Genomic DNA, 16,145 nt, shown 5'->3' with positions numbered 1-16,145 from the left:
CTCCATCACTCTTCTTCCGATTCAAAAACAAGCCTTGATGACAGGAGAGCTGGGGCCGTGGGCCGAGGAGCAGGGAACAGCTGTACAGCCCCCCTCGCCCTCACCCACGGCTCTGGGAAGCAGATGGTCCCTGCAGGGCCGGCAGCCCAGTGCCGGGGAGCTGCCATGCGCTGTCGTCTGCGCCGTCGTCTGCGCCGCTGCCTGCGAAAGCACCGCACTCCCACTCCCATCAATCAGCACAGACCAGGTGCCTGGAAGCAGCTCTTGCCAATTAGCCTTTTATTACCTTTAAAAAGCCAAGAAACCCAGAACAAGACAAAAACTGAGACCATGTGAACATCATGCAATGGATTCACTTCAAAGCAGGCTTGGGGGGGGGCCACGACCAAAAGCCGTGTTAGAGTGGAAGTATTGCTTCACCCGTGTCTGAAGGCCAGATCGGGTGGTCTGTCACTGGTGGGGTTGGTGGTGACTGTTGTGAGTGATCAGACCGATGCTGAAGCGGGAAATGGAAACATGCTCATGACCCATCATCCCAGTATCCCCAAATCTGATTCTGACCCAAACGCAGTTTCTTACGTGGTGATGACGGTGAGAAATGCACCTAACTCTTGTCATGGGTACTTTCTGCCTAGGCAAAGTCTCTTTGGAAAGGAGCAACACAATGAATACTGTTACAAAGGGTTTCTTAGTTCAATTCTGTAATTTAGTGTGAGTAGTACTCAGGAAGTCAATTAGTGGAGTGGATGTTATCCAGCAGGAGTGAAGTTACTGCACTCTGCCCTTCAGCCATGCTCTGCTGTCTTCAACATTCATAGCACAATCTAGAGTAATATTAGCTTCTCGAAAGAATGTGTTTTGGAGACTTTCAGCTACCATGGAAATAACTTTGCATCTTGTCCATCATGTGGATATGACAAAACACATGCCCTTATTTTCCTGATGTATAGCCAACATTTGAGTTCATTACATTTAATGGAGTAGGGTCACCCATAAAGTTATTCATAAGGTATTTTCTGAGTGGTTTTCACCTTCTCTTTGAAAAAATAAATTGTATCAGCATGTTCATGAGGTACAAATGGTGCTGGCATTTCAGCTGTTATGATGTTGTTAACTTTTTTAACCTGTAATTTTCAATCAACAGTAAGAAGCAATTTTCACTCACTCCAGTGACCAGAGTTGGAGATTCCGCAAAGCATTCTCATAGGGTTCACCTTGACAGACACCTAATTCCGTCCCAAATCGAAACATTACCCCCAACAATCCCATCGCGGTTACCAATAATTTCCATTTCCCCTTCGGTTAGGATTTAATTTAGAAGGCAAAGACTTCCTAAGCTATGGGAGAGTAAAGATAGATGGTATGGGAGAAGGCGGCTGATGAAATGTAGTTGACTCCGGATCTGAAATATTTTATCCCTCCTCAATGTAGGTTAAATTATTCTTCACCTTTCCCACATCCATAATTGTCGCTGATCTTGGACCAACTCAAAACCCTACTACTGAGTTCAGTAGACTCAAAATTGCCACTAGAACTGGAAAAAGAAAAAAAAAAAGAAGAGATTTGTTAGTGTCTATATACAATAACCCAAGACTATACACAGCTACGAGATACAGCAAATTTAAGAAAGGCAATTTTTTTCTCATCACTGAGTATTTATTATATATAACAAATACATGAAAAAGAAAAAACTATATTGTGTGATATAAATAGTTTATTTACATTACAGAAAAACATCAAGACAATGTATACTATTTCAAATATATCCATACATAATCAAATATAGCTGTAGTACATGTTCTCATTGGTGTAGATTACCACAAATGCAAGGCAACATGTGTAGATCTTGTCTTAATCTTTTGTCTATAATACTGTATTTTGTAGTCCAAGCTCTCTGCAGTTAGTTTTGCCATTGTGGAAACATGCGCTCTTTAAATTAACCTTGTCGATGCTCTTGTTGTGTTGTCTGAACTGTAGTGCCCTGTGTTTTGCTTCTGCCTGTGGATTCTGTTGCTCCTGGGACATTTCCTGGAAAAGAGAGTTGTGAGAACACAAGGCTTTTAACAACGCAGCTGCTCGAGAGGTGGCATGGGCAGCGGGCGATGTGAGGGCAAGAGAGGGATCCTCTGGCCCTCAGCGCGTTTCCTTTTCAATGAAATGAAATGGTCTGGCTAATGCCAACGGTACCACACCCTCCCCTCCCCCCCCAATATTGTAAACAAAAAGGGAAATTTTAAGACTCCTGCTCCTTACTGGTGAGCAGTGGTGGCTCCGCTGCCTTGCGACAGCCCCACCTGCACCGCATCCCTCATCTTTAAGTAACGCGAGGCACAGGTGGAAGATTCAGGACTGTCTCATGCTCACCTGCTCGGTGTCCCGGGTCTTTGAAGTATTTACAAAGCGGATGCGGGGGCTGCCTTTCCGAGGAGCCAAGCGTCCACAATCCCTATTAGTCTCCATGGAAATGCTCCATGCTCAGGTCATTAGCGAGCAGCTACTTTACTTACGGGTGCCTGCACAGCGCTACACTCCTCACACGGCTGCTTGGCTTAGTGCGGAAAGCAATCGCACTGGAAAGACCAAAATCTTACTTTCCTTTGGATGGCTGCAAAAGCAAATCTTTTCTGCCTCAGGACCTCACGGTGCTCCTCAGCAAGGGCACGTTTCAACCTTTTACCTTCAGCAGCAGCAGCTATGGGGGCTGCTATGAAGCGTTTCCCAGTAATGAAAAGATAATAGCGTGTTTCTGGTTCCCTCCCGTGGAAAGGCACCCTTAGACAGACAGCATGGAGAAGTCTGGCCCCAGGGGGAGCCTGCAGGAAGTTCTAAGCAGCTCAAAGCCAAGGGGGTTACGGCAGGAATTAATGGGCGAGCAGAACCACAGCAGGGTGACCAATGCCCTCTAAAAATGTTTGCACCTTGTGCATTTGTGGTACCAGTAGGAAAATGGTGAGCTACAACCAACCAGCAATATAAACGGTCCTTTACCCGGGGTGACCTAGTTAACATTTTGCACAGGAGGAGGAAGAAGCTGTTCCTAAGTAGGCCATGCCTTTGTCCTCTTTCTTTAGCTCAAGCCCAGTACGAGTTTTCAGCCTGGCTGTGCCTCTTTCTGCCCTCCACATGGGCAGCTACACAAGAAAGACTGAAACACCCACTTGGAGCGGCACGACAGAAAGCCCCACGACACCCCAGACCATAGTGACATGGAAGAAAAATCCCTTTGCATTGGGCTAACGTGTATTTCTGTTACAGGGAGGCTTTCGGCTGCACCTTCTGAATACCTATGGGTTATACACACGGGAGAGCCCACTCTCTCAGCACAGTGAGAGCTCAAAGCACTTGCCTTCAGCTTTGTGTCAAATAACTAAGAGCAAAATAGAGTGAAATGAAATAAATTTTTACTGACCCCTTAAAATCAAAAAGGCCTTTTTTTTTCCCACGTTGAATGGTAGTGATGCTATAGTTTTGTGATGCCAACTGAAAGGCTAAACAAGAGCAGGAGCAAAGGACTTATGAAGCATTTCAAAATGCTGAAATACAATTACCTAAGTGTCTAACGAAATATGGGTCAGATTGTCCTGACTTGCCTCACTTTTAAGCCAACGGGACCACCCCCTCATGAGAAACTGTGTGGCGGTGCTCTGTATTTTGCCTCGTTCCTTTCTTGGAAGCAGTGAAGTAGGCTGCTATCACTACTCCAGGAAAAATAAGCCTGCGTCTCCAGCGCCCTCGGAGGTCATGGCAGAGCTTTCATTATGAAACTAATGCAGACTTGAGCTGGTTTGCGATTTCATGGCAAACTCATTATTCACTGCATGTTCCTAAAAAGGCGATCAAACTTTCTGAGTGAGTCAGGGAGCCGTTGTTAGCAAACACAGGGCCGATTCATCGAGCCACACGTCATGTGCATGTTGACAGCCTCCCAGCCCCGACTGTCCCCAGGCGGCCTCTCCTGCCCATTCAGCCAGAGACTGCACAGCGGGACCTTGCCACACTCCACGGGAGGCAGCACCGACACCTTGACACACCGAGACAGCGTTGCTAAATCCTGCTGCAGGGGCCAGCAGCCACCTGGGATGATCAAGCTACCAGGGGTTCCTCCCGAGTCCCAGAGGACGAGGATTTACACCAGAACGTGCAGCCCTGCTTTGCCTCAGCGCTCAGCCGTACGAAGCAGGGTTGGGGAACCAGGCATGGGAAGCCACAGCGGGCACAACCAGATTGGTTTTGTAAGAAATATGGATGTACCAGGTGGCTGGGGGATGACCAGGATGGTCAGCAATCCCAGGGGATGCAGCTGTGCGTTCCCAGACAACGGTAGGTACCGACTGCTCCAGCTGGAAGCAAGGAGATGAGCATCTCACAGGCGCTCTCCCAAAACTGACACTGACAATATCTATACAGTCACTTAGCCCAAGGTTGAGAGAAATTGATTCAAATGTAGAGATTACTCCAGTTAAGATGAGGAAAAAGGATTTTTTAACCAAAACCGCCCATGTTTTAATTGCATAATACACTACGCTACCAACTGATGGAAGCTTGGAAAGGCCCAAGGGCCAAGTGCTGACACCACGACTGCTTAAATGCAGTGCTATTGCATTTACAGGTAGGTTGTGTCTGAAGTGCGTCTGGGTTTCCTAAGAGGGGCGTTGGCATTTAACCAGCTTTTTAGACTTAATAATCTGCTAAAATTGAGTGACAGATTTTCCTTGGTCCTTAACTCTTTAATCAAAAGATCTTTGTAGTGCTCTCTGTGTGGGATGCATTAATTTATGAACACGGCAGTTATATCAATGTAAACTTGGTACTGGAGCACAGACTGCCTGCCCTCCCTCCATTGAAGCTTGCTTGCAAGCTTGAGTTACTCACAATGTGATTCATAGCAGGTAAAACACATTATGCATTCATTTTTAATCAAGTTATTTCTTCACATAAATAAGCTGCTGTGACAAAACATTAGGGAAGCACTAAAAATGCAAAGCTGTAAAGAAAACTGCTGAGAATCATTATAACACTAGGCCGTACCTATACTATTTACCATCCTCCTTCAGTTCTACCATTGCTTCTCTTTTGCCTTACTTCCAAGCTAAAAGTCCCCGCGCGTGGGCACTCAGTGGCTTGGTGCTCCACCTCCTTCCCTCCATACCTCTTGGCCTCTGATCCCCTGCTCCTCCACCCCAGCCGCTTATTCCCATTGCTGGCACTAGCGATGAGTAGCCAGGTGGCCAACCTCATCAAGGAATTGAGCTGCTTAAAAACAAACCATCAGTTTTGTTGGTTGAGTTTTCAGCTGAATCTGTCCCCTGACCATGTTTGTTGTGTGTCTACAGAAATGCTAATGGTGGCACTAGAGCATTGGCAGGACCGAGTGCCCAGGAGCCAGGGGAAGGGGCAAGGGCAGACCACCCCTGTCAGCAGCAGCACGGTTCATTTATCCAGATTAAAGTGTCTCTGCATCCATGGCCCTGAAGGTGCTCGGGAATTGCTCAGAGCCTTCCAGCAACGGAGGACACACTGTAGAACTGCACCACTGTACAGGTATGATTTTAAAAGCAACAACAGTAATGATAGCTACAAGATTTACAATGGTAGCCTTACGTGGCTCAAATGCAGGGTTTGGAGACAGTGCACCATACTCATCTGATCAATTGAGTAGGTGAAGCTGCACTGAAACGAGCAGCAAAGAATTTGGCCGCAGCGGCCTCTGAGTGAGTGAAGTTTCCCTTCTTTCTCCCAGGAACCTGGTAGGGTGGTTTTAGCACTTTCATGAGTTCAGCGTGCGGAGTTCAAACCAGTACAGTCAGGTTCTCCAAAGCCGATGACTTCAAAAACTCAATTACTTATGCATATGCTGCCACAATGCTCTCTTGTCATGCGGATTTCTCTTAGGCCACTTACTTAAGAGTACACTTTTGCAAATGTATCTCGAATCATTACGCTGGGATGGAGGATGCTCTGCAGTAATTACATGCATTACAGAAAAAAGTCAAAAGATCATAAATTAACTTGGTTACAAAGTGTGCAGGAAAAGGTACCATCTACGTATGAAAACACTGTGATGGGTAATTTGCATTACAGTACCAGATCACTCAGAGCACACTGTCTTCGTTCTTCAATATAAAGGACTCTGCGTTACTGCGTCAAGGTGACAAAACTAGAGTCACTCGACAAAATGATAAGAGAATTTGCTCCATTATCAGTTACTACACCATCTTCTTTTTCTTACTATGTACTACATTTTTGGTTGTTTGAATTACTTCTGTGAATACCACCATCATCTACAGCCTCATTAGGCATTTATCATTGAGTTGATGGACTCAGCTTGGACAAAAAAGCAGCCACCTTTCATCAAAACAGTTTCATTTTATGCCTTTAGGCCAGAGAATGATTTATGATTTTTTTTTTTTGTCTTTTCCAGGAACAAATGCTACACTTGTCTTCCAGCCAGGTAGCGCAACATAGGGACTAAAATATGTTAGAGATTTTATTTTCTACAGAGGTATGATACCTGGCTTTTATTTTTTTGTATTTTAGAATAAATTTATTTCTAAGAGAGTGATTTATCAGTGTTGCTAGCTGAATTAATTTAACCTAGTGATTTCTGAGAGAAGTCTGAAGTTCAGAACTTAGCCCAAGCCCTCCCAGAGACAGTGACACAGTTCAGTGGGGAAGTAGAGCAGCACATGTAGGAGGGGAAGGACTGCATCTGCCCCTCTCATTCTGAACTACCCTGGGGCTGTCATTTCCATTCAAAAAACCCCTTCCTCCTCATTAAAGAAAAAATAAATAAATCATGTATGGCTTGGTGTGCCACCATCTAGTGAAGACCTTAAACAGGTGCGGTACCTTTGAACATGTATACAAGCCTAATGAAATCATTTAATCAACAGGATTGCAAACAGGCTTAAAAGTTTGTATGCTTTGGCTGATTAGGACTAAGGGAATGGGCCCTTGAGGAAACCAGATGGAGATATGATTAGTTTTATTAAGCGTTGATCCAGCTGCTGTATTTATATTCCCCTTATTTATATGAACAATGTTTGTCCAAGCATCTGAATACAAAATAGGAAACTTCATTTGCCCTAGGCACCGCTGCTACCTAAGTGCGATTAAGATGGAAGTAAAAATTCAGCCATAATAATGAAGCAGCACTAGCTGGCTGGACCAGACGAGATCTTCTGTTTGTTGGTGAATTAAACAGCATTTGTTATCAGTAGCGTCACTGCAGAAATCTGTATCATCAGCCCGCGAAGCAGCAAAAACAAAAGTCTTTTCTTTTTCTATTGCAAAGTACCAGAGATACTGACCTTGTAATACAGAGGACTACAACACAGATGATAGCAATCTGGATGGTTCCAATCACAGCTGCTATTAAGACATACTGAAATCGCACTGGACCCGGAACCACATATAAAACGCTGTAGTCCTTTTTTTCACAGTGTTGTCCAGTATAACCGGCATCACATCTGAAACAAAAAATATTTTTTCCATTTGTACCTGCTGCTTTCAAAGAATGCAAAAAAAAATTAGATCTGAAATAAATAAAAAAAAAAATCAGTGACCTAAGCATAAGCTTATGTGTTTTTTTGCAGTATGGGCCCCCCAGAGAGCACCGACCTCTCAGAGGGAAGACTTCAGGTCCTCAACTTCACCAAGGTCTGCAAGAGTGAATGACACTGCAGTAGTGCCAGCAGGTGCCCAGAGGACTGGGACTTACCCAGCATCAAGTGGAATTACTTGCACATTGTGATGAGAATCCATTTAGTTCCTCACACAACATATTTTAGATTTCTCCCTTTCTTCGGGGAGGTGGGGGAAGGGGAAAAGCCATCTAGTTGTGGCTCTTTATGCAGATTACCCCTAAGGAGGCGATAAGCAATCATCCAAGCTCCATATGAAATGTGATTAGATGTTCCTGCAAGTGGATACATCATTTACATTTTGTCTGGTTGCTATAAAAAGCCCTCTGTTGATGCTGCAACCATCCACCCCAATGCCGCCTGCTGTGCTGCTCACCAGCTCCCATCCTGCAGCCTGACATCTCCCCTCCGTGATTTTGGGGAACAAACAGTGCTTTTGCTGTTTCCCCCCAAAAGCCCAAGCAAGAAGATGCAAAAATCCAGGTCAAGGGCAGCAGCAACCATAAGACACTGAGCCAGATGGCTTGGGCTCCTCTCAGAAGTGTTAGTGGTGCACTAGCCCTGATGGGCTACGCCTTCAGCTTCCACCCTTTTCCTCTCTTGCATTCCCACAGCAGCCAGCAGCTTGAGGAAAGGACATTTTCCAGCTGAACGGAGAACCTAAAACGCAGCAGCTGCCTGGGGGATAAGTCTGGTCCTTATCTTTGCTCTCCCAGACCAAGGTCCTAGGAAAACGGTGCTTCATGTGTAACAGGCCTTTTCTTTGCCAGCAGGCTGCTGGTTGGATTTCACAATTAATATCCCTACCTCTGCAGGGAGGCATTAGCGTGCTTTTGCTATCGCTCCTCCTCCCTGCCCTACCTCCTTCACAGCTGCCTTCGCCCCAGCTCGCTGCCCCGCGAGCACCGCTCCTGCCGCAGCAGGGACATAGCCCTGGTGGCACTCCTCTCCTTCAGGCCGTCCCAGCACGCTGTGAAGTGCTTTTTAAAACGTACCTAAATATAACTGAAGGTTACCAAATGTTTTTACGATAATTAACGTTGTGCATAACTCAATACACTTTTGCCACATCAAAAGGGGACTTTGTTGAATAATTTAAGTCTAATGGGTTTTGCAGCACAAAGGGCCGTGGCTACCATTATTTTCCATATTTATCTAGATTAGGTGTTTTTATAAGTCAGTGTTTTCACGGGTGCAGCCTTTCCTCCTTGGTAGGAGAAGGGTTACCTGCAAGACGGTTCCAGCATGTTAGTGGAGTGCTCACACTTGCCATGCATGCAGAAGCCATTGTAATGCTCTGGACAAGGGATGTAGATCCCTCTTGCACTTTCTTCCAGTTTATTTGCATTCTCTGTGAACACAGGTGAAGGGAACATTAACCTGACAATGCAGGATAAGGTGAAACGATGAAAAGAACTCAGCGTATAAAAGAAAGGAAAATACGAAGAAAAAGATGTGACAGATGTTGTTTATGGGAAGGCAGAGCAAGGGTTTGCACCTTGAAACAGGTAGGCTAATGTAGATGCAACGCTTTGCAAGGTTTTCTGTCATTCTTTTGCGTATCTAATTCCTGTCAAGTTACAGCAAATAAGACACCATAAAAAATAACTTGACTATTCAAAAACTGATTATAGAATAGCACATAAAACATGCCTGAGTATTTCTGTTGTCCTCTACAGACTCTCTGTCTCCTCACACCCAGGCAAGGCTAGGAGGAAGACTCTGGACATTCACACGTAATACACCATTACAATATATTTGGTCATTTGATACAACATATTCAGAAAGATAATTTTATGGCTGAAGTAAAGGAGCAGGGGTCCAGCGCTGAAGTTTAGCATCAATGCTGCATGCCCGTGCCCCAGAGCTGCTGGCCTCCTCCCCATCCCACAGCACCTTTGAACTAGTCTGACTTCTGCAGCTGTTATAGTCACTGCGACTGCAAATCCTGGAAAATACTTCCCTCCATGTAGCCAGGAAAATGGAGGCTTCATTTAGTTTTGAAACAGGTATGTGCTCAACATTTACATCATAGGCTGAAATGCAGAGTGTTACTTGCAGTGAACTCACGTGAATTTTGCAGGCCACCAAGGTATTAATTAATTGGTGTAATTTTGGCAAATTCTTCCATTCAACCAACACCTATGATATCTCAAATGGTAAAAAACGTTTTTCTGTGATAGTATCATCTAGCCACAATTAATTAAAAACAGAAGAAAAAAATCTCATGATAGATGTCTGAGGAAATGTAGCTTGCACACAAATAAGTTGAATCCCTTGTATTTTCCAACGGAAGTCCCTGAGTGTTATGAAACAATTGCAATTTGTGTTCTGCCTCCCCGCCAGTCGTGCCAGCAGTAGGTATGCTTAGGTATTATCCCACCTTTGGGAAAAGTGTGTGCAGCAGATCCAAGATTCAGATTTTCATAATGAATTTCTTTCCTATTGCTGCTGTCCAAGGAGAGCTTTAAAAGTCTCTAACAACTTGCACTAATAAAGTTGGCTATATTATCCTTACGTTAAAACAGGTGAGGACAAGCTCCCAGCAAACGAGAATGACAGGGCAACCTCTACATCCCTGTAGACAGCATTAACTTCTCTTTCAGCGTTGGGACTTTGAGGGCCTCTGCGCTACGGACCATTATTGCATCTTTTTCAACGCACGTATGTTGAACACAAAGCCGTCTGCCTCTCCTGGCTCCCTGCTGACGCTGGGGTATCTGTGCAAGGCTCCATGAAGGCTGTTAACGACAAGGCAGCGCAGAGGAGGGTGTCACGGCTCAGGGGTGTGTTGTCTCTGGGAGGCACAGACAGGATGAGCTGACAGGAGGCATGTTATAGGCATTGTATAACCTCCTCTGGGAGCTTGCCCAGGAATTTCTGCTACTGGAAAGAGCAGAAGATCCATTTGGTCTGGCAGTAAACATTTTTGGCTACCTATTACCCTCTAGGTGAGGCACCAGCTACCAGCATGTGAAATATATACATAGAGAGTTATCATCCCACCAGGACTTCATGTACGTTCCTTTTTTCCCCCTGGAAATTTTCCCAGAACAGAAAAAATGTGTGGCACGTGTCAGCTATCAATAGATCACGCATAGATCCCAATGTGCTTGGGACTTGTTGGACTCCATAGCCATGTACTGATCATCTATGCACCATCCTCGATGGTTTCTGGGTGCGCTGGACCTCTGCCATCGTCCACAATCAAATATGTTTCTGTCCAGAAAACTGCAGCAAGGAATATGGGATCCTTATTAATACACATTTTTTTCTATTGTGGAAAATATTATGCCATTTCCTTCAAGTCTTTCATTTTCAGGAGGAATTTTGCTTCCTTTCTGAAGAACAGGAGACTGCTCTCTGTGCGTGTGTGTTTGCGCGTGTGTATCTTTGACCCTTCCTTCTCGGGTACCAAGATATCTCTGCGAAGTCCGTGCGCCACCACCAACCAGTGTGAGAATCCCTCCTCCCAGATGAGCCAGCAGTGTTGCTAAAACGGGAGGATACCATTTGGTGTCTTTTTTTTAAATGCACGCTTCAAGATGGGGAGGAAAACGGTTACTTGCAGGACAGACTCATCTGCTAGGACTTGAAAGGGGGACCAGGACCTCTCCCAGACTTGCAGATGCTCTCACTGTGTGTAGGCTGTAGGGCTGGTAAAAAGAGGAATGATTTTCCCTCCTCCTGTAATCATGTGGGTAGAAACTGTTTTCTTTAAAAAGGTCTCTAGCACGCTTTAAAGTAAATCTGGGATCCTGCAGAACTTGTAATCGCACCTCTAAGTGTAATGTTATGATGGAAAATGCTTTACTGAATCAAACATGAGATGGCCCAAGCTTTGCTCGCAGTTCATAGGATAAACGCTTCATATGGGATCACTTGTCACCTGGCCTGGAAGAAACCACAAAACTTAGACATGAATTGTCTGCTGTCCCTCGTTTGGACTGATGACTCCTCTAAAAGAGTTAGGGATTGAACATAAAGGCAGAGAGGGGGGAAAAACTTGTGTTTAGTTTGATCTGACGTTTTGGTCATTCGAAAGACAGACCACAATGAAAGCATCACTTATTTCAGACGAAGAAGTTCCCCTCCTCCTCCGGCACAGTTTGAATTCACCCCAAATAATTCCCCTGCCTCAAACCAGTTTGTTTTTCTTATTACACACATCTTTTCAGATTCAAAATAGAGACCCAAATACCAAGATATGCTTTAAAAGTTCCTTCATGTTAAAACTGACTGCTGTCATTCCTGAAAGGCCTGAGCACTTCTCAGTAATCCAGCCATAGATGAGATACTGTCATGAATGCACCACAGGGCTTACATCACCATGAAATAAGAACTATAAATCATTTCTAAAAAGAGAGTATCTGAATAAAAAACATGTTTAAATTATGAATCAAATAAGAACTGTACAAAGTTCAAAAAAGTAAAACTAAATGAAATCAATTAAGACTTCCCCTTTGATTATAATTTTGGATTATTTATAAATCAGTACAGGAGGCAATCTGCACTAATCAGATTATAGTATCACTAAACTAAGGAGCCCGTCTACCACGCCAACCTTACACCTACAGAGAGCAAAGCTCAAATACAAAGTTACCCCCTTTTTTCCAAGCGCAGCAGATCAGTATTCATAAAGCAATGACAGAGACCAGATTCAAAGTTAGTCAGGTTTCGGTAACGTTAAATTCAGTAGCTCCCCTTCAAACGTTAGACTTGCTGCATTGCTATTGGCAACTATATGTGAAAGTTTTATTTGCACCAAAAAGACAGATTTGTCCCTTTTTGTGATGGCCAGAATTTGAGACGGGAGCTGTAAAGCCTAAAGATAAAAATGGGAGTTACTGGGTCAGTGTCTCCTGTCTCCAGACAAATGTAAGTCCTACCACGTTTCTCAAAATGCTTCTCTCTTTTATTGTAAAAAGAAATACACTCTCACCCTCCAGATCAACTGTATTCAGAAAGCTTTTTCTTGAAGCATTTTTCTGATAGAAAACGTCGCTTTGATGAAGCCAGCATCTTTTGCATTTTTGCAACATTTTTTGCATCTTTAGCCTAACATGACATTTCATATTGTTCACATCTTTTGTTAGTGCCAGAATATGACATAATAGCCTATCATGTAAGACATACTAGTCAAAACAGATGATTTTTAAATGCATTGAGGCCAGATGCTACTTTGTGTAGACTGAAACAGCTTATCATCTTGCTTCCCAGAAGAGTCTCCCAGTTGAACACTTGCTCTCCAACCTTTTGGTGGATGGCAGGGAGATGCTGAGATGATAAGCTATTTCGCTGGGGTAAGAAATTGGATCCTGAAAGTTGTTCAGTGACTGAACACCCACTCAGTGATCTTGCTCTTCCTGATGGATTATCTTCTGAAATGTTAAATAAATTATTTCAAGCTAGCTTGTCTAAATTCCTTAATATCTATGGCTGTGCTCATCCTCCATTAAGAAGCAGTGTAAGAATTATTTCAAATATAATTTGTATTCTTTTAATTTTAATTTCTGGTTTAGCTATATGCCTTTCCTTCAGTTTTTGGAAGCTGAATGTGCACCATTAGGATTCTCAGGTAAATATCTCAGTGAAGGCCGAAATTCTAAAGCTGAAACATTCTGCCTCCTTGGATGACCTGACTCTGCAAGTGATGAGAACAACGCAGCTGGATTCTTCTCTGGGCTGCCCTCACCAGTCCCCAGCTCCCATCTGAGCTAGTGTGGAGCTTCCGTTACACAACTGAACATGTGGAGTAGCTCCGCTAACAAACGAATAAATCCATTAGTGCCCTTGATGAGAATTATATGAAGTACTGCCTGGAGTGCCCAGAAAATTCTTTCCAAACGTAAGTCCCTGCAAGCCTCTGTGGATAAATTAAATAAAAATCTAGGCAAAACCGACATTCTTATGTCCAAATATTGACTGCCAGGCACTTAACAATCAGGTCTGCAGGGCTGATAATTCTGTCGTTCTTTACATTTGAAGCAGCGAGACTTTCTAGCTGTTTTCAGGCAAGCGAAGTAAGTAGAGGGCCACAGCCTGTAAATTCAGTGTTAGCATTTTCAGTGTTGTACAGTTCAGTGTTAGAGCTTATGGAAATAATAACGGCCCGTATGAGAAAATACTGGCTCATGTACAGTGTTAATACTTTGTGTACAGCCATACTGGACAGAGGGAAGTCCTGCAAATACATATATATACACATATATTTCATCAAATAAGAGATGGAATGGTGAATGATGTGCAGCAAAAGCTATTTTGACACCTTTCTCATTAGAAACAGTGGTTAAGGAGAATTGACTTACATAATAATTTAATCTTTTAATACCGCTGAGGTTAGTCAACTTTGCAGCCAAAAGCTCTTGCTGATATTGAGGTAGTGACTCCTTACACATCACATTTTCAGAGGATTTATGAAGAGGGAAAGGGATTCTTGCGTCAAATGTATGTCCTTAACCTTCTCAACCCCTTTTGGAAGTGTGTCCCCCTGCTCCTTTTACCTCCTTGGCAGCTCTCCCAAAGACATACTGCAGAGCATAGCACTGGGAACTTACTTAACAAAGCTCTTCTGCTCTGCATGATAGAGACTTGGTACGGCAAATCTTACCTGAAATCAAAACAAAGGTCCAGAGAGTTATCAGCCTGTGGAACAAAGGTAGAGGATGTCCTGATTTTGTGGAAGAGCTTCAGTGATTGACTAGGGGTGGGAATCTGAATCCTGTGGATGAGCATAGGGACAGTCTACATTACTTATCTGCAGTCTTCACAGAGTCAGCAACTGCTGCTCTTTCGGGGGAAGAGGGAGCTTCCTCAGCCCAGACACGTTTGCAGCATCTGCAGGGGTTCAAAGGTCCCTCTGCAAGGTCACGAGGAATGGGGTGGTAACGGTGTTGCTCCCTCTGAAAGTGCCGAATTGCTTTGGCAGGTTTTCTGGTACTTCCCCGTCTCTAGTAGCATCTAACAAGAACTGAGGTCCCACAGCAACTTATGAGGATGACGTCCTTAAGAAGGCTTCCTACTTACTCATAATGAAGAGTGAATCCCAGCTCAGACCCGGCTCTGATGAGAGAAAAGAGATTTCACCCGCGTCTTTGCTTGACAGCTCCAGACACCCTGCCCTTAACAAAGCTGCCAGCAGCCATGCTCTGTCCACCACCCCAGCCACACCTCGTCACCAGCAGCTGCTCAGATCTGACCTATTAACGATCTTGACACAGTATGGTCCCTTCTTTTGAAGGCTGTAAAACCTTGCTCTTGATCTTACGAATACAGAGTATCTCTTTCCAATGAAGAAAACGCCTGCAAGCAACTCGTCTGAAAGTCACCGCTGGGGTGGGCGCTGGAGCGAAAATTCAGCAGGAATTGGCTGGTGCCGCTCAAGAGGGAGCTCACCGGCCCACTCGCCCGAGAGCTGAGCACGTCTGGCACCACTGTGCTGCAGTCCTACCCCAAATTCATCCTGCAGCCACTCCAAGTACGAATTTCAAGCTAGTCTTTCTACATAAACTGCACAAAAAATACCATCCCTGTACTAGCTACTTTAGCAAGAGGAAAAAAAGAAATGGAAGTGTGTGAATTATGTTACATTCATTTCTTTTCTCAGGCGCAAAATAGGCTTGCTCCACACAGTAATTTATTAATTTTAAATGTCCCTATGCAAATGAGTCCCCTGGAATAAGATAACATCCACTTTCCTTTTTAAAAATAATCTAGTGCTTTTTATATTTGAGATGATGGCAAGATGTCCTACTGCACTTGGAAAAAAAATCTTGTGCTGTTTTTTGCAGCAATGTATCATAATTATTCAGACTGCTGCCACAATTAATAATAGAAACCAATGAATTAAGACACTAATAATCCCCAGATGTTCAAATGGAGAACAAAATACTTTCAGCTTGTCAGCATATATATGTGGGATATGCTGTATGTGTTGAAGCTATCTCTGAACTTTTGAAATAGAGAAGCACTTTTATTTACAACATCTGTGAACGTATCATTTTTATTTGAGTACGCTGCTTGAAATCCGGCAACTTTTTAATGATTTTCCTCTACATAACAAGACCATTTGTCTACTCAAAACTAAACAAAACTTTTATCTTTTACCCTCATTTGTTTTTTCAGTGGCCACAGTCCACCTGTATTGACTGGCTAGGCACAGATGCATTGTCCTAGAAACTGTACAGACCCCTCGCAGCCATGGCTCCTACACACACGAGTAGGTGCTACCAGGGAGCTACTGCAATACAAGGCGCAATACAGCCCAAAAACAGCACGGCGGTGCAAGTAGATACTAGCAAGCATTGCTTCCATGCTGGAACAGGAACACCCAGCAATATTAGCCAGGCTGAAAGAGAAAAGGAAAAAAAGGCCACGTGGACTAATGTGTTGCTCCAAACCAGCATTTTCTCAGTGTTTAGGTGCTCACATTAGACACAACTCCTACCTGGGGTGCCTGTTTCATTCAGAGAGGTAAAGCCCAGAGCAGCCTGTTATCTCACC

At 44.0% G+C, this 16,145-nt stretch overlaps 1 protein-coding gene across 2 annotated transcripts in view; it reads right to left on the bottom strand.

Annotated features, from left to right (window-relative positions):
* Positions 1-1,170: 1,170 nt before the first annotated feature.
* The window catches only part of TMEFF2 (transmembrane protein with EGF like and two follistatin like domains 2), a 130,558-nt gene continuing 115,583 nt past the window's right edge, over positions 1,171-16,145 (bottom strand). The window contains exons 8-11 of one of the 2 annotated variants that reach the window (XM_082001467.1): positions 8,871-8,994; positions 7,311-7,469; positions 1,942-2,028; positions 1,171-1,534 (exon numbers count right to left, since the gene is read on the bottom strand). In XM_082001467.1, the coding sequence (XP_081857593.1) occupies positions 1,438-1,534; positions 1,942-2,028; positions 7,311-7,469; positions 8,871-8,994 (467 nt within the window). In that variant the 3' untranslated portion in view covers positions 1,171-1,437. Of the gene's footprint in view, positions 1,535-1,801; positions 2,029-7,310; positions 7,470-8,870; positions 9,060-16,145 lie in introns of those variants that run through there. The other variant, XM_082001468.1, reaches the window with a different exon arrangement.

The sequence above is a fragment of the Phaethon aethereus genome (assembly GCF_964289735.1).
Source record: "Phaethon aethereus genome assembly, chromosome: 6".
Lineage (NCBI taxonomy): Eukaryota > Metazoa > Chordata > Aves > Phaethontiformes > Phaethontidae > Phaethon > Phaethon aethereus.
This window is presented reverse-complemented; position numbering and strand designations above follow the sequence as displayed.